This window comes from Vigna umbellata, chromosome 2 (genome assembly GCF_029865625.1).
Source record: "Vigna umbellata cultivar VRB3 chromosome 2, Vumbellata_1.0, whole genome shotgun sequence".
In the NCBI taxonomy this organism is placed as follows: domain Eukaryota; kingdom Viridiplantae; phylum Streptophyta; class Magnoliopsida; order Fabales; family Fabaceae; genus Vigna; species Vigna umbellata.
Window position 1 is genome coordinate 18,897,352 of NC_142166.1, and position 22,590 is coordinate 18,919,941.

The 22,590-nt window shown below is 34.1% G+C and overlaps 2 protein-coding genes across 2 annotated transcripts; one reads left to right on the forward strand and one right to left on the reverse strand.

The window, feature by feature from the left end:
* Window positions 1–345: 345 nt before the first annotated feature.
* On the reverse strand, window positions 346–1,704 carry LOC124848221 (uncharacterized). The gene has a single exon (XM_047325859.2). It carries the CDS (start codon window positions 1,702–1,704, stop codon window positions 346–348), a length of 1,359 nt encoding a protein of 452 aa, XP_047181815.2.
* An 8,642-nt stretch (window positions 1,705–10,346) lies between these two features.
* LOC124848227 (protein HEAT INTOLERANT 4-like) lies at window positions 10,347–17,639 on the forward strand. The gene is made up of 14 exons (XM_047325867.2): window positions 10,347–10,654; window positions 10,832–10,870; window positions 10,959–11,012; window positions 11,108–11,171; window positions 11,295–11,353; window positions 13,863–13,987; window positions 14,084–14,143; window positions 15,419–15,477; window positions 15,626–15,705; window positions 15,839–15,877; window positions 16,404–16,466; window positions 16,551–16,598; window positions 16,668–16,796; window positions 17,282–17,639. The coding sequence occupies exons 1-14, from the start codon at window positions 10,535–10,537 to the stop codon at window positions 17,327–17,329; spliced, it is 987 nt and encodes a 328-aa protein (XP_047181823.1). The 5' UTR covers window positions 10,347–10,534; the 3' UTR covers window positions 17,330–17,639.
* Window positions 17,640–22,590: the final 4,951 nt, after the last annotated feature.

Genomic DNA, 22,590 nt, shown 5'->3' on the forward strand with positions numbered 1-22,590 from the left:
TGCTTAATAACTTAAAATATATATAACAATATATTTCTTTTGTTTCATTTTTTTTATATTAATTGATCCAATTATTACTGCTTAAATTTGATCGATCAAAGTAACATGTTATAAGAATCTCGGAAGAAGAGAGTGAAAAAGAAGTTAATTAAGTGAGCCAATGAACCAACCCGTTTAACCCACCAACCCGTGGTGGGTCGGGTCGGGTTCGAATTTTTTCGACTCGCTAATAAATGAGCCGGGTTGGGTTGGTTGACTAAGTGACCAACCCGTGGTGGGTCGGATTGGGTCGGGTCGGGTTACCCGTTTTGACAACTCTACCTAAAATGGTGTTAATGTGTCCCCTCAGAGGACGCTTGCAACTTCTACTACGACTTCTTCTTCGTCGCCGTTCCGAGCGCGGGCGATGGATCCGATCGTTCTTAGACCTGTCGGGTTGGATGCTTGCCGCGGGCCGAGCCGTTCTACGGGTGCCTGAGAACGGTCAACCCGAATGTATTTTTTGAGTTGCCCCGCCCGGATTAATTCTTCAATTTTGTCTTTTAGGGTCACACACTCTTCGGTGGTATGACCCATATTTTTGTGGTAGACATAGTGTTTGCTCCCGTCCGCGCCTGATGGAGTAGGCCGCTTCATGGGTTTTGGGAGCAAATCCGCGCTTAGCGCCTCACGGAGGATCTTCTCCCTGGGGGTGTTCAAGGGGTTGTACTGCTGGAAGCGGGGTCCTCGTCTCGGTTCCTTCTGTCTAAGGCCGCTCGGCTTTCCTGCCGAATTGCCTGACTTTCCCCCGTCCGCCCTTTCCCCCCTAAGCTCCTGGCTTTCCTTCTTATACGACAACTTCATCTCTTCCACCCTAATTTCGTCCGCCGCCCGCTCCCTCAACTCTTCCATAGTTTTGGGGGCCCGTCGATAGACGCTGTCTTTGAACGGTCCTGGCTTGAGTGTGGGGAGGATGTAATGTAGGGCAAGCTCCGGGCTCAATGCCTTTACTCGTCGCACGGTCTTTTGATAGCGATCCATAAACACTCTCAACGTTTCTTCCTTGCCTTGCTTCAGGGTAACCAATTCGAAGACGGTCAGGTCCTGAGTGTTGTTTACGGCAAACTGCCGGATGAACAAGCACTTCAAGCTGTCGAAATTCTCTATAGAATTGGGAGGAAGAGAGTTGAACCATTCAAGTGCTTCTTCTTCTAATGATAGCGAAAATGCCCGACACCAGATGGCGTCATTGCCCGTCCTAAACGCCATCGCGTTCGAGAAAGTCTTGATGTGGGCCTCGGGATCCATGGTCCCATCATACATCTTGAATTGCGGCGCAACGAATTGTTCCGATATCTGAACATCCATGATTGGTTGAGCATAGGGGAGTAATAGTGTGGACGAAGGCTCAGGCTTCACCACCATCCGTCTATCCTCCGCGTCACTCTCTGCGTGTATTGATTTGGCTTTACTCCCTTTGGCCTCGGGCTCCGTCGACTTCCAGGTTTTATCGCGTCCGCTATTGTGCTTAGTGTGATCCTCCGCGGCGGCCTTTCCCTTCTCCTTCGCCCGTTCGTCCTCACCTCCCTTCCCAGCGATCTCTCGGGCTATCCGGGCCTCACACTCGGCCTTAACGGCCGCGAGCTCGTCCTCATGGCGCTGTTGCATCTCGTCCATCTTTTGCTGTAACATTCTGATCATCTCAATTGGGTCATCCATGCTCATGTTTCTCGTGGTCACCATTGGGTTTAAAAAGCAACTCGGCCCCACAGTGGGTGCCAAATGTTTCGGTCGTAGGGGCTGAGTCGTCCAATGCCTCCACGTCCTCCTCTTCTCGTCTCTCGAACGTTCGGTTCTCGCTCCTTACTTCTCGATTTCCTTTTTTGCGTGCGGGTGGGAGACCTGCGAAAGATTCTCCGATGCCAAAGTCAGTTTGAGAGCAATGACGTTTTTCGATAGAACAGTAATAAATGTGCAGTAAATGCAACCTATCTACCACTCACCCTAGATCTGTATTTATAGTTTTTGCTATGGGCTTGGGATTAGTGAAAAGTTAATCACGACCCAAATTTAGCCCAATAGTTTAACCACTACTTACCTTAAACTTGGTTAATTAGCGATGTGGTCGGCCGGTCTCCCGAAGTTTGGCCTTACGACCGGCCAACCCATATAGGCAATCTGGTTAGTTGGCGATATGATCGGCCGGCCTCATATGAGTTGCTGTTTATCCGGATGGCAAGCGGCAAGGTAGCGTAATCATAGACATACGTCTGACCTATCACGCCCGACCCCTCCCGATGGCGAGCAGAAGGGTAGCGTGGTTCGACCATTATGGTTATGCGGACGTCCGATCTGTTTGATGCTCGGTCCCAACTGGTACAAGTATATTTAATATCTTTATATTGTTTAAAAGTTAAATATAAGTGTAAAGGTAAATTTAGGTGGATTTTTCTTTTTCATTATTTTAAAATATTTTTTAAAAATAAAATTGTTCAAAATTAGTGTTGTCAAAACGGGCTACTCGGTCCAACCCGACCCGACCCATCACGGGTTGACCTTTTAGTGAGTCAACCCAACCCTTATTAACGAGCCGATAATATTTGAAGTCAGCCCGACCCATTACAAGTTGGTGGGTTAAACGAGTCGGCTCATTGACTCATTTAACTTTTTTTTCACCCTCTTCTTCCAAGATTCTTATAACAGGTTACTTTGATCGATCAAATTAAAACAATAATAATTGGACCAGTTGATATAAAAAAGGTTTTGCATAAGGAGGACAAGGGTTTGAGTTGTAATGTTTTTTGTTTTATTGAATAATTAATTAATTTCATTTCATTAAAAAAAATTTAAAAAGGTGGGTTGGTCCCTTCTCACCACAGATTCAATCCGAGTAAACAAGATCAAAATTGACTCATATCAAAATTTCAATTTTTTTTAACTCAACTCGACCCTAGAACGAATTGAAGTACGAATTTCAACTTTGATAATAATATCAACGATGAAATCAGAATATTAATGTTGTATTGAAAACGATAGTTTTAAGCACAAACGTAATTCCTTCCTAAATTAGAGAATAAAAAAGTAGTTCAAAGATAAATTCTTTAAGCCTCGATTGTAAAACTTATTTCAATATGAGACAATTATTTTTTATAACTTAAAACTTGAGGTTAAAAAATATTTAAATGGACCATTCTCTATTAATCCTCCTATACTTGATAAAACTCAAATTTTCAAAACCAGAACAACACTTTAAATGCGTCATTAGGGTATGATCTTAACATAATTAAGAAAAAAAAGACACATTTTATTAAAATTCATTCATAGATACTGAATCCGTCAATAATTCATTGGCAGTTCAGACACAATGTTTGCATCATCACAGTACAAAAGTTACAGTGTAACGAAAAACAGAGGCACCAAAATGAATGGAGGCATGTCAACAGGATGATGGTTCATTGAAAATGACAGTAACTCTCAATAACATACAACTTATTTAAAAAATGAATGAGGAAAAGGTGAGCCATACAAATGCCGAGAGGATCATGTAATAAAAAAAGAACAGAGTAATGTACGAATAATTGGTATTTATAGAAATTAATTACATGAAAATATTGGTTGAATGCGTTACAACATATTTAGCAATAAAATATGTTGAAGTCTTAGCATTTAAGTTTGAAGTCTTCATTGCTTACACCTTCTCCTTATGTGTGGTCTCTCCCTAGTAACAGTGACTACATCCATTTTAGATTTATAATTAAAGATACCCAGACTTTTATCTAAACTACCTAACCTATTTTCGAATATAGGATATATTGGAAAATGAACTATAAAATGGTCTTTTAAACAAAAATAAAAACAGTTGCAGTTTAACATTCCACTAATATAATTATGTTTAACCAAATTCTATTTGCAAAGTTAAGCATACGAAGAAACTTATTCCCGTCACGCAAATAATATTAAATGATGACCATTTTTTTTATAAAAGTAAGTATTTTTCAATGAAAAACAAATATTTGTAAATATAACTAATACAAAAAATATATTATAAAATAAGGTCAATTTGCACATGGAGTAAAGAGTTTTAAATATAGATGACATAACTCTCAAACATGTGAAACTCAAAATACAATAGAATAACTAATGCAAAAGAAATTTCATCCCAAATAAAAAATATATTTGAAAAGACTTTTTTAATCTATGTGAGACTTCATTCACTACTAAAAAGAATACATAAACAACGTTTTTTTTTTCTAATAAACAACGCTTTTTAGACATTGTCTATTAATAGACAACACTTCTAAAAAAACGTTGTCTATTGATAAGCACCAATAGACAACACTTATTTGAAAAACCGATGTCTATTGGTGTCTATCAATAGACAACACTTATTTGAAAAAGTGTTATCTATTGGCATTTGTCAATATACAACACTTATTTGAAAAATAATTGTCTATTGGTGTTTGTCAATAGACAAAGCTTATTTTAGAAAGAGTTGTCTATTGACAGCACCAATAAACAACGATTTTTCAAATAAGCGTTATCTATGATCCAATTTTTTTAAAATTTATTTTAATTTCTCATTAGACATCGCTTTCTCAAATAAACAATGTCTATGATTCAATTTTTTTAATTTATTTTACTTTTTTAATAGACAACACTTTTCCAGATAAATGTTGTCTATTGTCCAATTTTTTTTTAAAAATAATTTATTTAATTTTTCAATAAACACAATTTTTTTAAACCTACATAGATATTGGTCCAATACACACAATTTTCTCAAAAATGAATCCTCATTACTTCAGTGTATGAATACATGATCGCTCAGAGTACTAACCTATAAGCATATATACAACCATGACATGATTATCTAAGCATATGTACAATCATAACATATTAACCTATAAGCAATTACTAACGACATAAAAACATCAATCTTCCTAACTTCAATGATTTGATTATCAAAATATTGTTGACATTTACAATTAGGAAAATACTACAACAAAGGAAAATAACATAAAATTAGTCAATTAAAATTTGACTACAATTAATTATGTATAGAATTAAGATAACTTACATATGTAAGACAAATGTAATACCTGCAATCATTGTTGTTAGGTTGTTTTGGATACTAGAAAATCAAAAATATAAAACATTAATATAATTGGTATCAATATATTTATGTGTGCATGAATGGGAGGCATAGATTGGACCGAAAAATACAAATCCAAAAATACACATTATAGCAAGCAAAAACCCATACAAAAATCACACCGTTATTTAAGCACAAACTAGCCAAAAATGCTCCTTTACAAGCATTGAAAACAACATTCAAAAATAAGCAAAGTGGAGCAATGATACACCAACCAACATGCTTGGACATTCCCTACACATGAAATAAAACAAGCCAAAATAGTAGGACAATGTTTACAAAACCACACCAACATGAAAGACCTCAAAACCTAGGAACTAACCATCTAAGATAACCAAAACAACTCCCGCCCTGAACTCACTACATCAAAACCATAAATATTAGCTTATCATAAATCAACTTAGAAGTTCAAAGCGTTGCACCTAACACCCAAAATTGGTTCTACATTGTCTGCTAAAAAAATTAGTTCAAGACTCACTTAGAAAGCTTGTCGAGGACACACAAGGTCATATTATACTCCATCTAGCCCCTACACCACATAACCATGAGCATCTTATGTCAAAACTGAATTATGGCCTACATAAAAAGACCTTGAACAACTTCCACCAAATTGGATTGTGGTCTACCCAAAATGCTTATGCCAGTGGCCAATAATTTGCATCAAAAAGAGTTTTAGTCTGCCTAATGCTTCTGTCAGGGGCCATTTCTTATGCCAACAATTAACCACAACCAAGTCTCCAAATAGCCAAATTATCTATAACTTACTGTTGCAAAATGGTCTAACCAAAACAACCTATACTATCTAGAGACAAAGCACAAATCAAGCTGGAAAAGCACCACAACAGTTAATTCGTTTAAAGAAACACACAACACCATCTTAGGTTGGGTGCACCTAGCAGTTAGAGATATGGCCACATGAATCGGTTTATGACTTATTTTATATCATCACAATCATTTAAAAGCATTAATCACTTGAGATAAATAATTGCAATGCACCTTTATTAGTGTCCACTTTATATTGTTTAACTTAGAAGTCATGTATCCCCTTTGAGCTCGGTAGGTTTGTATAACCCTAATTAATACATAAGTTTAAAGCATATGTATAAGAAAAACATTACAACTAAAAGTATACATATATGTGAATAACACTTATATTCTTACATGTCCAACAACTTCTTCAATTCTTGCCTCATATTGATGTTTACTATGAATGGGTCAAGATAATGAATTATCTTTAGTTTAAATTTGATTTCGAACAAAACCCATTATTGGCTAAAATATGAAATAATCGAACAACATTAGAATTCATGCATCTAATTTTGAAAATAATACATTGTTGATAAAGTTGGAAAATAAAGTATTATCCCGATACGTGCAAGAACAAACTTATGAATCACCTCATTATCAAGAAAAAGAGAAATTATTTTTTGATTCTCTCTTTCATTGATGGTTCATGTATTGTGATTTGCGGTGATAAAAGAAAGAACACCTTATCATTTAATAAGATTTTAATATAGATACCTTATAAAAGAAAAATATAAGAATATATTAGTAATATGACAAGAGATGTCAAAGAATGAACTTAATGATAAAATGTAATATGTTGTACCGAAATTGGGGTGTTAATATATATATATATATATATATATATATATATATATATAAATATAAATATAAACTTATGTTTATTCTTCTCTGATAGAATATGAAGTGCACTTATACAAATTATGTCTTCAAATGTTTTTTTTAAATAGGTTTGTTTTTTAAGAAAAAGAATATCATATAATTTAATATATAGTTGAATTATAATGTTTATCTTCGGTATTCAAACTAAATTGTTACTAATAAATCTATTATATATTTTTTAATTGCACTCAGAATAACACCTGCAATCTATTATATTATTATTATTATTTTTAGGGTTAAATATGTTTTTAGTCCCTAAACTATTGGTCGTTTCTGGTTTTCATCCCTCTTTCAAAGTAAGGTACAATTTGATCTTCATTCTTTTCAAAACATTCGTTTTAGTCCTCGAAAACTAAACACTGTTTAAAAATTTGATCCTCATTTAGCAACAAATGAGGACTAAAACCAAAATTCCGAGGACTAAAACGAACGTTTCGAAAAGAATGAGGATTAAATTGTACCTTACTTTGAAAGAGGGACGAAAACCAAAAACGACCAATAGTTTAGGGACTAAAAACATATTTAACCCTTATTTTTATTATTTAAGTTTTGATAAGTTTTTTTATTCAGAACTAAATTAAAAAGATATTTAAGTTTTGACATGTCAGAACCATTAAAAACGCACCCAAAACCCCTCTGAACGGACGCCAGGTGTCAAGCGACGAGGATCCGAAAATCAGATAGTGGAATGCAGGTGTCAGCAGATGAGCGGACGTTTGTTTTAAACAAAACTGAGTTTTTGAAAGTTTACGTCACACTCTCTGCATGCATCTTCTTCTCCAAACTCTGATATTCTCAAATTCTCCTCCTTCTCACTAAAAGCTCTCCCTTCTCTCTACCAAATCTCACCTTTTCTTTTCTTCGATCACCGTTCAGGCACCGTAGAAGTACTTTTGGCGTCCAGAGCTTCAGTTTGAACCGAACAGTTTCGAGTTCTGAACTGGTAAGTTCTTCTTATCCTTAGCCGTTCGTTCTCTGGTACATGCAAACCAAGTACCGGTTGCTTGCTGTTATCTTGTCTGAACCATTATTGGTTTTCTGCTGTTTGGTTAGTTTGAAGAATTGTGGAACGTAAGGGTAGAAAGATTTGTAGTCAGGCGAACCGTATTTCTGTCGCTAGGACATTCGTTCCCGCTCAGAGGTAAGGGAAGCTTATTTAATTTAATTTGTATGTTTACTGTGCTGCATGAACGTTCGTTGTGTTGTTAAACTAAAGTGAAACATGATTGTTGAGATATTTGACTATATGAAATGTGATGGTTATTATGTTCTGATGTATGAGGAATATGAAATGTACTATGATATGAATGTATGAAATTATGAAGTTATATGTTGAGAAATGAGTTTGAATATAAATGAATTCTGGATATGAAATTTTCCTATGATAATGTACGTTCGTCATTGAACGGTCATTGACCGTTCGGTCGTACTAGTAACCTTGGATAAAATTGGATTCTTTCATTTGGAAGAATCCTAGTTGAGGACGAGCGTCTTCGTGTGGTAATACTATGCTTGAGCGTTCGACCAAGCGTAGTTGTACCTGAGTATTCTGTGATAAATTTAAATTTGTAAATATATATAATTGTATATTTTAGTTATTCTTAAACACTATTCCAATAGTATCTTATTATATTTATTAAGCTTTTTATTTATAAGTTTAGTAGTGCTTGGTCTTACACCAAACGCTCGTAATGAGTAGTGCTCGGTCTTATACCAAGCGCTCGTACTCGTTTCTTGTATGGTTTATCTTGATGAAAATAGCGTTCGTCCAACTTCAATAGAATTTGCTCTCTACCGTGTTCGGTCATTGACTAGCATTCAGTTTCTAAATGTGAATCCTTATAAGTATTTTCCTCTGAAGGTCTTAAAGTGTATACATCCATTCGGTTCCGGCTTAGAACCTTAGTATTTGGCATTATTCTTTCGGTGTTCGGTTAGAACTCTCAAGAGTCAGTTCATTTAATTGGCTCACTTTGTAAGTAACGTTCGTTTTAGTCATTCTTGCGATATATAGTTGTACTCGGTTTCTTTCGTAACCCGACAGTAACCCTCTCGGTCTTATTCTATTTTGGAACTAGAGACCTCTCTGTCTCGTTCCAAGTGTTCGTCCTCGTTCTGAGTGAGGATTTAACGTTCGGTATCTGGTGTCTTTATAAATCTTTGAACAAAGAGGAAATTGAAATGATTGATAATGAAAGATGAAATTGAGATGATGAATAATGAAAGATGAAACTAAGATGATTGATAATGAAAGATGAAGAGAATAGGATATGAATGAAATGTGTTGGATTATGAACTAGCGTTCCGGGGAGGAACGACTCATGAATGAATATTGGAATTTGTAAAGTATGAATGTGGTTATGCTAAGCTGGTGGTTCATCCTGATGTTCCGTGAGTACTCGTCCTCACGTAGAGGAGGGTAGGTCATGTGTGAGAACGGCAGGAGGTCCTAGTCCTTAGGGGTACTTTGGACAGATAGAACTAACCTCAAGTGGCAGCTGATGAGGACATTCTAGTTACTACATCACCCGGATGCACGAACGTCGTAGCTACACAGATTTCATACAGTCCGGACAGTCAGTCTAGTATTAAGCTTTATATGAAACGTATGAAGAAATATATCTTGTGTGTATGATTTTGTGAAAATGTATGTTTATACATGAATTAAATTACATAAGCTTACCCTGTGTTCCTGTCTTGTCTTGTTTTGTACGTTCGTCTTGTCATTGCAATGATCATCCGTGTGGATGTGAGCAGAAGGAGACGAGCTGTTGGAAGATGCACTAGAAGAAGAGAATTTGGTCGAGGTAGAAGTGAAGGCCGAAGAGTAGGACGTTCGGTCATTAGTGTAGTCTATTGTAAGGTGGTCGTTCGATCACCTTCCCTTTTATTATGTATGACCGTTCGATATTTGATTTTGTAAACCGTTCGGTCAGGTTTGCTTATCTTATATAGTTTATGATCACTCTTTTGTAAGGCCGTTCGACCGTAAACGTACGTTCGATTTTTAGTATAAAGACTGATCTGAATTATTAATTAATGTGATTATTCTATTATATAGTTTTGGACGGTATTTTTGGGATGTTACATGACAATATAATTATAATCTTATTATTTTTATGACAAGAAAGAATAAAAAATTATAATTATTGTTGTTATTATAATTATAAAATTAAGCATAAATTGTTTTTATAATTTTATTTTTAATGGTTTTTATTTATTTTATAGGTATTTTTTAATTAAAAAAATGATTAAATTTAAAAAATATCAAATAAAAAATAGTAAAATTTAAATAATTAATCACCTAAAAATAATATTAATAAAATAATTTATTTTAATTTATAAAAAGATATTTAAAAGATAAAATAAAAAATAATATAGACACGGGAGTGAAATTATATATATATATATATATATATATATATATATATATATATATATATATATATATATATTATTGTTATTTATTTATTATTTATAAAAACAGGTTTGGGTTCTCACTGTGAAATTTGAAAAGTATTTCTAACAAAGATCCCCGCCTCTTGTAGAGTTCGCGTTTGTCTTAGTTCAAATTTGTATCCTCACTCGCCGTCTTCCTTCAGCTATTGGCATCACTCATCTCTATTTTTCACAAATCAACCTAAACAAAATAATCACTCACAAATTTGCTATTCCTCTTTCCCTATTTGATCCACTTCTCTCTCCCTCTCTGAATTGACAATGAGCAAAGGAACGAAGAGGCAAGCCAAACAGAACCAAGAGCCAAAGCAAGGCAAGAAGCGATCCACTAAAATTAAGCCTCCCAAGCAAGACGAGTACTTCGAAGACAAGCGCAATTTAGTACTGCTACATCCTAATTTTTCAATTTCAATTTTTTTTTAAGTTGATTATGGGTCTTTGTCAAGGGTTTGAAGTGTAGCTTATGTTTCTTGATCCAATTTAGTGGCTGTGATATTTGTTTTGGACTGAAAAATTGTGCGGCTAATGATTGTTGCATTTTGGTATAAATATTTGTAGGAGGACTTGTGGAGGGAAACGTTCCCTGTAGGAACAGAGGTTTGTTTATTTATGTCGTTGATCTTCGTTCACAACAACATTTCTGTGAAGTTTTTTTTTCTTCTGAATGTCTCTTATGTGATGCCAGTGGGATCAATTGGATTCCGTGTATCAATACAAGTGGAATTTCTCTAACCTGGAAGTGAGTATTGTTGTGAACCGTTTCGCTTTCGATTATGGTGAATTTACTTAAGCTTTTTAGATTAAATATTTAATTGGTCAATAAATTGAGTTCAGAATGCATTTGAAGAGGGTGGTGTGCTGCATGGAAAAAAGGTTTATCTCTTTGGATGCACCGAGCGTAAGTAGCATGCAAACTTTACTGCTTTGTTATTTTGCCAGGACACCGCTTGAGCTTGATTTGTTGTCAATTTCCTTTTATTTGTTGTTTCATCTTACTGATTATCGTTCTTGATGTCTCCAGCTCAACTTGTGTGGTTCAAAGATGAAAGCAAAGTTGTCTGCATACCTGTTGTTGTAGTTGTAAGTTGTCAAACTTGGTACTGTTATCTGTTGGCTAAATTGTTTTGGGCTTTTTTTTTTGTTTGGACGAAAATTAGATTGTGCAAATTAGCAATAGTCATTTGTGTCTAAACCGTGTTGTTCCTTATGCAATTTAGGAAGTTTTATATTAGTCTTGCTGTATTTTTATTTTGTATCTTGCTATTATACCAGAATTATATATGCAGAATAATTCCATACTCACAGGGATTTGTTTCCCAGAATACTTCCCTATTTCCTAAAATTGTCAGCAGGTTCTTGTATATACAAATATAATGTATCTCACAAGTAAAGTCTCACAAATTATTCCTAAACTTGAGATGGTGTCGGTGCTCCTGGTCTTTAGGAGCCTCTAATCTCAACCCTAACACTCAACCTTCATTGCTACGTGACAACCTAACTGTAAGGTGCAACTTACATGGTTGTGATAGGTTCAAAGGGAAGGTTTAGGAAAACTGTATGACAGAGAGTTTACTGTATGACACACAGTTTATTGTATGACAAACAATTTTAACTGTCTGTAAAATAATCACAACAGATATATGAAACTTCACAGTAAGGAAACAGTTTTATTGAATGGAAATACACTGAAAGCAATCAACAACATTGAAGGGAAAACATTCCTTTCCACAGGAAAGCCCCTGTTCAGAAAATAAACACTCCACAACCAGAACTAGAACAACTCCCTCCTTAAAAGACTAAAACTGTCTAACTACTAATTAAAACTTCCCCTAACTGCTGTTTAAACTCATCCTAACTACCCCTAACCTGATGGCAAATGCTCTAGCTAGGACAAGCCAAATCTAGAAGCAAATCAAGCAATAAGTTCATGGATGAAGATTGCGGACTTTGGTGGTGGTGAAAGGTGTTGATAGCTCATGGTTTTGGTGAGTTGTATGGTGAGCGAAGATGTGTTTAAGGGTTTTCTAAGAGAGGTTGGGCCAACTCTTGGAGGAAGGTGGTTAGAGGAGGCCACTTGGGTTGCTCTAGCCTAGGGTGACCTTAAAAGAGTAGTATGACACAAAAATGGCAGCATAACTTTACTCTAAATCAAAGTTGATTACATGATGGAGAGCACCTCTATTTATAGGCTAATGTATCTCAGAATGGGCAGAAACTTTAACCTAAAAGAGCCACCTTGGTTGGCTTAGAGAGCAAGGAGAAATCCTCTCCAATAGGAGGGAGACAAGTGGCAAAAATCCTCTCAAATGAGAGAGTGACATGTGGCCACTACCTATGGAAAAACTCTCCATTCCTAGAGTGACACATGGCCATTAAATAGGAGGAAAACTCTCCAATGGGAAGCTTTCACATGTCTAGGACGAAATTCTTCTCCCTTGTTCTCCAAGCTTAGCCAAAATGTAGACCGCTTAATCAACACACCCATTTTGGAGGTCCAAGCATAGTCAACTTTGGGCCTTGACCCTTTGTTGACTTGTTTGGTCAAAATCTTATTCTACTTGGCCCAAAATACAAAGCCCAAATAAAATCTAGACTACTTGTCCCAAAATACAATGTCCAAAATTATTCTTACTACTAAATCTTCATGATGACTTAAGATGGCCCAAGAGAAAGAGTCTAGGCCCATCTTCCATAGTTGCCTCCAACTCTTCATGAATGTGCTAGGTCATGGCAAGGGGTATGTCATCATCCCCTCCCTCTTGAAAAGGATTTGCCCTCAAATCTTCAACATGGAACAAGGAAAACTTCCTTATCTTCTTTGGAGTTTTGTGTGCTTCTCCACCAAGGTCAAATACCCATTTTATAACACAAGTTAGAACAAATGTTATAATAATGAGTAAATGAAGAATATAGCTCCCAACAATGATACACCTTAAATCAAATTAATGATCTAAGGTCTTGGAGAGTAGGAGCATCTTTGAAGCTTTTATTTGTCTTGTGTTGGATGTATATGCTTGAAAGACCATCCATTCCAACAGAGTTAATTTTTAGGGATATGCTATCATATCCTCCCTTTTGAAAAGGATCTGTTCTCAAATCTTCTTGTTCTTTTATTTTTGCCACTTCATACTAACTTTTTCGTTTTATTTTTGCCAAACTATCTAAAAACTCTCTACAAACTGTCTAATACATTACATATCCTATCAGGTTGTACATATAAAAACAATCCCATAGTCACCAAGGATTTATTCGTAGAATAAGTTTTCTCTATTTCCCAAAATTGTCAACAGACTCCTATACATAAATCTAATGTATCTGTTGAAATGAATCAACAGTATCTATAAACTAATATCTCAGAATATTCCTAAACTTAAGAATTTGTGTTTTCTATCAGTGAGTGTGTTGTGCGTTACTCCTTGTGGGGGCATGGCCCTGGGCATATATATTTGGTTGGAAATTCCATTTTACAAACTTTTAGGCGTAAATGTTGTTGGAATTAGTTTTATCAGATTTATATCGATTTTGACTATTGTATTTTTTTTTTCAATTTTATTTAATTGTAAGATATTTCACTTCCTTTTGTATTCAGGTAGTTTCACCTTTCCCACCATCAGATAAGATCGGGATTAACTCCGTTCAGAGAGAATCTGAAGAAATAATACCCATGACACAAATGAAAATGGACTGGGTTCCATATATCCCCCTGGAGGACCGGTATTTTTCTAAATGTTTTCAATTTTGGAGGTTTAGTTTACATATTGCTTCATGATCATCTCTTCACTTCAATATACTTTTGTTGACTTACAACAGAGAAAGCCAAGTTGACAGATTAAAATCTCAAATATTTATCTTAAGTTGCACCCAAAGAAGGTATGACGCTCTCTGTCTTTTCCTTCAGTCTGTATCAATATCCTGTTTCAGTTCAGTCTTTTTTACTTTTCAAGATTAGTAATGCAATATTATTAAAGATGTTTGATTTGTTAAAACTTCCAATTTAATAGATTTACTTTGAGAAGTTATCTTTCTGATAAGAAACATTGCCTCTTGCAACTTTATATGTTTTCTTTGAGTGTCTAAATCCCTTGCTACCTTTGTTCCTTTGTTTTTGTTTCCTCTGTACTTGTTTGTTAGTTTCAATTGCTTTCCATTTTGAAGGTAAATTTTATTACCTAGAACTAATCATTTTATTTTTGTTTGATTTTTGCGTCCATTACATTTACCCTTTTCCTTCATATTGGATATTGCCAAAAGGATATAGTTATTTTTTAATTTCATGTAATTCCCTGGCTTTCAAATTTATTATTATTGTTTGATATGCCTTGGCAAATGATTGGTGTAGAGTTAAGCCCACTCTTTAAAATTAGGATGAAGTCAAGAAGGGTGCCCCCACCTCAAACTGGATTCTTGTGTCTCATTTGATAATGAACTTCTACTTATGTGTCAATCCCGCTGAATTGGAAAAGGTGGTCCTTCCTCATTGGAGGAGATACTACTCTTTAAAGCCAGGCCTTCAAAACAAGGGGCGTGCTTCTAATTAAAATAGTAGTTGTGTCGTAAACAGTAAACATAGAAAGCATGCTCTCTAACTGGTGCAACTGTGCTTGTGTTTGTTGGATTGAACACTTGTCAAGCTTATAGTTGATAGTCAAGGCACAACTTTTTTTACTTAAGAGTATAGCAGTCCAAGCACCGCAATTCGCCTGTGACTTCGCTCACTTGGTCTCCGTCACGACAATTGATGTGATTTGCAACAGTGTTGTGTGACAAAACATTATTTAAATTTTGTTCTTGATATGATAGGTTCTGTTGCCAAGTTTTTCTGCCTTTATATAATAAATAAACGAAAATGGGTTGAACTTTTCTAGATTCAGCTATACTTACATTGTCAAGTTCCCTTGCACGTAAATATTATCAAATAAATAAATGAGTATGTGATTTCAGTTGAATGGACACTTAAGTAAAGTTAGTTGGGAAAACTGAAAGTCCAGTGCTTTGATATTTTGTGCCATTTTCAGTGCTCTATATCTATGTGCAACTTGTCCATTATTGTAGCAACTAGCTGCTAGTTGAAACTTTAGATTAATAAGTGTAGCATGTTTGCTCATGACTGGCTTTTGTCTTGTGATATGGATCTTTGTGATACAGGGCTGCATTGAAACATCTGAAGTTGGAACGTGTGAAGAAATACGAGTACTGCTTACCTTGTGAGCTTCTAACTCTAGAATAAAATTTATCACATATGTATACTAGTCGTAACTTGTTTACACTAGTTAGTGGACAGAACATATAGTTATATCTTTTTACGGTTATGATTTGATTTGTTATGTCCTTTATTTGTTATTTATGCAACAGATTTCTACCAGCCGTTTAAGGAAGATGAACTTGAACAAAGCACTGAAGTTCAAATAATATTTCCAGCAGAGCCAAAGCCGGTAATTATGAGTGAGATAATTTCTGCAAATACGTGTTTATTGACATGTTTACATGAGTGAGGCAGGTTAATATCATATACTGAGTTTTCTACCTGTTTACTTATATCTACCACTTTTTCTTCTTTTCTTGCAGATTTTCTGTGAATTTGATTGGGAATTAGATGAGCTTGAGGTATTGAATTATCTCTCTAATGTTTGTTGTTTAGGATAAACTTAACTATTTTTCAATCCTGTAATAATATTTCTGTGTTTTGTCAATCTAAAATTGATAATCACTAGTTTTAATCTATAATATTGTGGGTCTATTTGCTTAAACTTTTTTTCGAAAAAGTGTTTTTTATTAAATAAAATAATCACTTATTAGGATTTTTAACATGTTTGGATAAACTTATTTAGAAAAAACAGAAGCAGAAAAGAAAAAAACAGGTTTGGTAGAATAGATAGAAGTCACTTTGAATTAAAAAGGTACTTTTCTCTTAGTGTAAACAAACACATTGATTTTGCTTATATAAGAATCACTTAAAATAAATCACTTGCTTTTTCATATAGCGTCATATAGACCCTGTGTGACAGTAATTAATTTTTATGTGTCGAGCAAAATGTTAAGTGATTGGCACATACCAGTACTGTGATGTAATGAATATAATAGATAATAATTGACAAGGTTCTCATTCATAAATTTGTTCTATATTCCACAGGAGTTCACTGATAAGCTTATACAGGAGGAGGAGTTATCGGAAGATCAAAAAGATACTTTTAAGGTATTGAGTAATGGGAAATCATGAAGCGATTCAAGTTTCCAACTCTTTCAAGTAGCAGTTAGACTGTTCATTTTATTGTTTCAGGAATTTGTCAAAGAAAAAGTACGCGAAGCAAAGAAAGCTAATAGAGAGGTACTTATACTTTTGATTCTGCCCATAGTGTTTTGTTTTATGCAATTTTACCTAGAATGTCTCCTGTAGGCAAGGGAGTCTAGAAGAAAAGCAATTGCAGAAATGAGTGTAGAAACTAAAGCTGCTTTTGAGACCATGAGATTTTATAAGTTCTACCCCATGCAAAGTCCAGATGCACCTGATGTATCAAATGTTAAGGTAAGCGCTTGCGCATTCTAACGCAGATTTTTGGACTTCCAATTCTTATGTTAACATCTTAGTACAACATTAAGCATCAATTACTGCCCTTAAAAATGAAAATGCTTCAGTAAAGTATCCAAGACTACTTGTAACGAACGTTGTAGAAGATTTGCCATGCAATTTCAGTTCACATACTTGCATGTGTCTACAAGGGGCCAAGCTGCCAAAGAACATTGATTAAAAGAAGTGTTTGATTTTTCTTTCATCTTTGGTTGAAAATATGCTATGCTTGCTGTATGAATGCAACTAGCTGGTCTTCAATCAGATGTGGAAAATCGTAAAATTGTTAAGCCACTCTATTTCTGTCATGTTCTAACTAATTAGAACAGTATTTATTTTAGAAGGATTTGCCCGATATTATAACTAGTTGATTAGTCGATGCATTCACAATATATTTTTCATGTATGCCTAATTATCGTGTACACACCATTCTGTGCTGGTAGTCTCCATTCATAAACAGGTATTACGGAAAGGCTCATGAGGTTCTGTAAGTGGATTCAAGATGATGACAAGTTCATTTGCAGGCTTCTTGTCAATAGAGATTTACTCATCTTTGACGATCAAGGGGCAACCACCTGGTGCCTCGTCAGCAGTGTAGCTGCATGAAGGAATACATGGGAACAAAATGTTACCATAGGAGGAATATTTGGGACGAGTTTCTGATTTTCAATGTGATCAGGAGCTTCAATTTTTGTAGCCCTTGCCTTGGTTTCGATTTTCGGATTCTTTGTCCATTGATGAGTTGTTTGGCTTTTATTAGAAGTTAAATGAAAATAAATTATTTGTTATTTTAACATCGAAGGATGATTTGGTGAAAGGACAAATTTGTAGAAATTGATATCGCGTAACGAAATGTTTTAGAACATGTAAATAGATACAAAACCAAGAGGGGAAGGGTGAATTAGTCTATTAAAAATTTTCACTTTCTTTTAGAAACAAGAAAATCACAAAAGATTTTTATATTGGTTCAAATCAAAAGATTCTACGTCCAATTGTTAATCACTTTAGAATGAGTAATTAACTTTTCACTAAAAATCAATTTCATGTTTACAAGATGAGTAAAGAACCACACAGAAAATAATACACCTTCCTTTGACACATGAGGGAATGATCACTAGCTTGAACAACTTGCAGGGAATTGCTTACACCTTTAGACACACCAAAACCAAGCTTCTCTTTCCTCAGGATTGGATCAAGCTTAGACTTAAATTCAAGAACTTCCTCAGAACCAATTTTATGTTTTTAATAGTTTAGGTAATATTGGAAAGAATTAGTAGACTTCTATTTATATGCCAGGGGTTAAAAAAATGAAAAGTCAACTCTCAAATGTTAGAGATAATCGATTATCAAAAGTGATAATCGATTATTTCAGGTCGTTATGGGTTTTGAAAATCGTGATGATCGATTATCTTTAGTGATAATTGATTATTGCCAAGATGAAGCCTTTTCTACTTTTACTTTTGATAATCGATTACCCCTTATGATAATCGATTATTGCTGCGAGAAATCAATAAAAAAGAATAAGTTACATGTCTTTAGAATGCTTACAATTGAAAGATAAACCTAATACAATTGTTTCTACAAAAGATGCTTTAACAATGTATGTGAAAGTTCCTTAAAGTCTTCAAGTGGATCATCATAAAGAAACTCTTCAAAGCATCAATGCTCCTAATTGGCAACAAAATTTTGTAGAATTATTTGTTGAGGTTATTATGCGTTATGTTACTACCACCAATGAAAGTACCGAAGGCTTTAAATAAGAGAGGTTGAGGGGAAGCTCATCTTACTTGTTGTAAATTTGGAGGTTGGTAATGGTTACAATGAGAAATTCTTGTGATAAGACCGGACGAGCTATCAACTTGACCTAAGGCTCATGAGCCAGTCCTGACCCATCTATAAATAAGTCTCTTTTTAGGAGATCCTCAATTGAGGGAGCAAAAGAAAAGTCCTAATTCCTAATGTTCCTTCTCAAGTGGGTTAGGTCAGGGTTAATGTGAGTTTAGTCTTACTACAACATTCATTAACTTTTAAAAACAAGATATTCTTGGATCACATATCAAGTCGTGTCGTTTTGGGACGAAGGTAAAGATGAGTCGACTTAGGTCAAAGGTACCAAAACAAAGGTTTTGATGTGTCAACCTGAGTCGTAGGTCGAGGCGATTGAACCCGGGTCGAAGGTATACGGGCCTTAATTTAGTTGAGTCAAACTTGGCCAAAATTTGGTCGATTTAGCCTTAATTGAATTTTAGCCTAGTTGGCCTTGCATAATATTCTTCTAAATTTGGCAGAGTCGATCCCAACCGAAGTTTGGCTGATTCGACTAAGTCAACCTGCCCAAAATTTGGCCTAACTCGGTCGAGTCCAACCCTAAACCAAAGTCAACTCCACCCTTATTTGAAAGTTGAGATGGGTGGGGTCTGCTAAAAGTTGAGAAGGCTTGAATCGAGTCAATGGTTGAGATGAGCTGGTCCGAACTAAAAGTTTAGATGAGCCAGTCTGAACCAACGGTCTAGACAAGCCAACCTGGATCGAAGGTCGAGACGAGTCAATTTGACTCAGATTGAAGGTCAACTCGAGCTAAAGTTTGAGACAAGTGATCTTGGACCAAAGGTCATAATGGGCTAATCCAGACTGAAGATTGACTATGACTAATTTGGCTAAAAGTCAAAACAAGCTTATTTAGACTAAAAGTCTACAGGAACCAACTAAACCAAAAGTTTATTTATATATTTTAAATAATTAATATGTGTTTCATGTTTAAAAAGAAAGTCCATGAGCCTTTTGGCCAATGAACTTTTTTAGTGGAGAGCTTTTTAACCTTATGACTGTTTTAGTTCCAACTCACATGAGTCAAGACTAATTGACTATATTGACAGTTTCTAGATTGGATAATGCAAATAAGAGATACGATATAAATATGCTTTATTACTAAAGAATTGAACATGCTTCTTAATTTGTATAATTTGGCTCATTTATGGCACACAGTGAATTGTTAAAAATGATATGCAGATTATCAAATCTATTTACTAACCATGTGAATGGGTGCATTTATCATGTTTCCTAAAGAATTTGTAAATTCTCTTAGATTAAACTATCTAAAGTTAAATTAGTGCATTTTTTTCTAGATTGTTTGAAAGTAAAGTATAAAAAAGAAAAGAAAAGAAAAATTTGCTTGAGCTAGAAAATGAAATCTAGTCAAAGGGGTAAAACTAATGTTCTATTGCTTGTAGATGTGTTTTTGTTATAAGTCATAAGTGACGAATGATTTGTGGATAAGAGGGACATTCACATTAACAGATTTGAGAGTGAAGGAAGGAGAATATTAATGGGATTTAAAGATTTTTTGAATCTCACTTTAACTTAGAGGATTTGAGGATGACATGTATGAAAAAATATTTTTACCCTCGTTAAATCACCATTTTTTTTCTTCACATGCATGATGTTGGAGCTTTTTCTTTTAGCGAGATTATGTGAGAGAGAGGGTGATGGTCCTTTCAAGTGAGTTGTTGACTGTGATGAAATTTGTGTGAGTGCGTGGTTGATGGAGTTCATGGTTGAAGATTAAAGGAAAAGGGAATCGATTCCTATTGAGCTGGAAATGATTCCACCATGAAGTACAAAAGCTAAGGGAATTTATTCTCATAAGACGTAGAATAGATTCCATTAAGAGTGAAAATGTGAAGAGAATCAATTCCTATAACACTGGAACCAATTTTAGCAAACCCTGGAATAGGGTGTAATGTCCGTGGAACTGGTTCCACTTCGTTGATGTTTTTGTTTTGTGCTCCACTTCAAGAGGTTATGCCAAGGTCAATTCTTATGACAAGTCTTAGATCTTCTTTGGACAATGCTTGCTTTCAAAGTGAGTGAAGACTAAGATAGATAGGCTACACAGGAATTGAATTCAAAATTTAAGTTACTGCATTATGCTTTTTATATGGTTATGAAATACGAAAAATCTACTAAAACACTTCAACGTATATTATACTAGTGCTTTCAAAATGGAATGATTAATTAATTAAAATCATAAAACATAGTGAATATTTACAAGTTGATTTTAATTTGGTGTAGTACCAAAATATATTGTATTGTTTATTTATTATAATTTCTTAATTTTAGTATTTCAAATAATTTTTACAAAACAAATATAACTTATATAAATATAATTTTATATTATTTTTAATATAAAAAATAATTTGATAATCTTAATTTTTTATTTATTAAAACATATTTTAAAAATTTATCTGAAACAAATAACTAGAAACTTCATAAATTTTACTTTCAATTTCATTAACTATCACTTCCAAATTCTTTAAAACATACACTTTATTCTCAAATTCATTCTTTCTTTCTCAAATTTATCTTTAAAATGAACACACCATTGAATATTATCCTTACAATTCCCACTTTTTATGGATTTTTTCTTTTTTACAATTTTTTGAAAAATATTATTTAGAAAATAATATATTTAAATTTGTAAAGTTCTAGAATTTATGACAAAACTTAGATTATATTTAGTACAAATTCATTTTCAATTTTTTACAGAACATTTTTAAAAACATTTAAATGTATGAAAACTAAAACAAACATTTTCTTAGAAGATTAAACTCAATTAAACACAAGGTTAACATTAAACTAAATCAACTCAAGTACGCTTAGACTCGATTCCATAGTTGACTTGTTAAACTTGTAATGCAAACTAATTAATTTTAACTTAGAGTTAAAATTTAAGTTTGCTAAAGACCAAACTCAACATTTTACCAATCACGTTTGAAACTCTTTTAGAAAATCCACTTTCATGCTTTCTTCTTCAACTCCAATAATCTAAAAATTTATTATCACATTATTGTCATAATATTTCCAAATTATATTATGATGTGTGTAAATCAAAACGTTAATATGCATAATCTACAATATAATATAATATGTTTCTGTATAAATTTGTGTACTGAAAGATGTACCTTTCCGACATAGCCTTCTTGTTTCCTGATATCTGACCTGCTCCACTCACTATAATTTCGCACTAGGAGTATGTACTCTGACACTCAAGTTAGACATTGCTCAATGAGCTTTTTCTCGTAAGTGAGTATTTAGGTCGTACCTCCCTTTGTGGTTTGCCTTTACATTTATAAATTATTCTATGAACCTAAAACTATTACATGTCCAATAAAACAGACTTAACTTTAAATTCAGTCTGTTATTCGTTTACAGTTTCTTTATAAGTTATCAATATCTTTAATCAATATTTTAATTGTTTCGTTATTTAAATATTATTTGCCCAAATCACTGACCCAATAATACTTTGCGTGTTGGCCCAATTACAGCCTAACATTAATGACTTAAACAAATGTCCAACATCAATGTTTTAAACGCTGGCCCACATTGATCTAGCTGACTATTGTTGTTGTAGAGGATGCACCGAACGGTGTTGACTTCTAACCGTTCGGTCCATGTCATATACCATACAATTTTATTTCGAAACTTAATAGAATTATATAATCTATAATATGATTCCAAATTTCATAATTAGAACCAATATTTTAAATTGGACAATCGAAAAAAGTTACATAAATCTAAAATATAGTCATAGATTATATAATTCAAATCAAATCCAGATATTTTCTAGATTATAAATAACAAAATGTGTTTCTAAATTAATTATGAAGTGTTATATGAAAGAATATATTGGTCTTTATATTAGGAGAGGAAAGATAAGAAAGTATGGGATAAAAGAAGAAAAATCCTTCTTGAA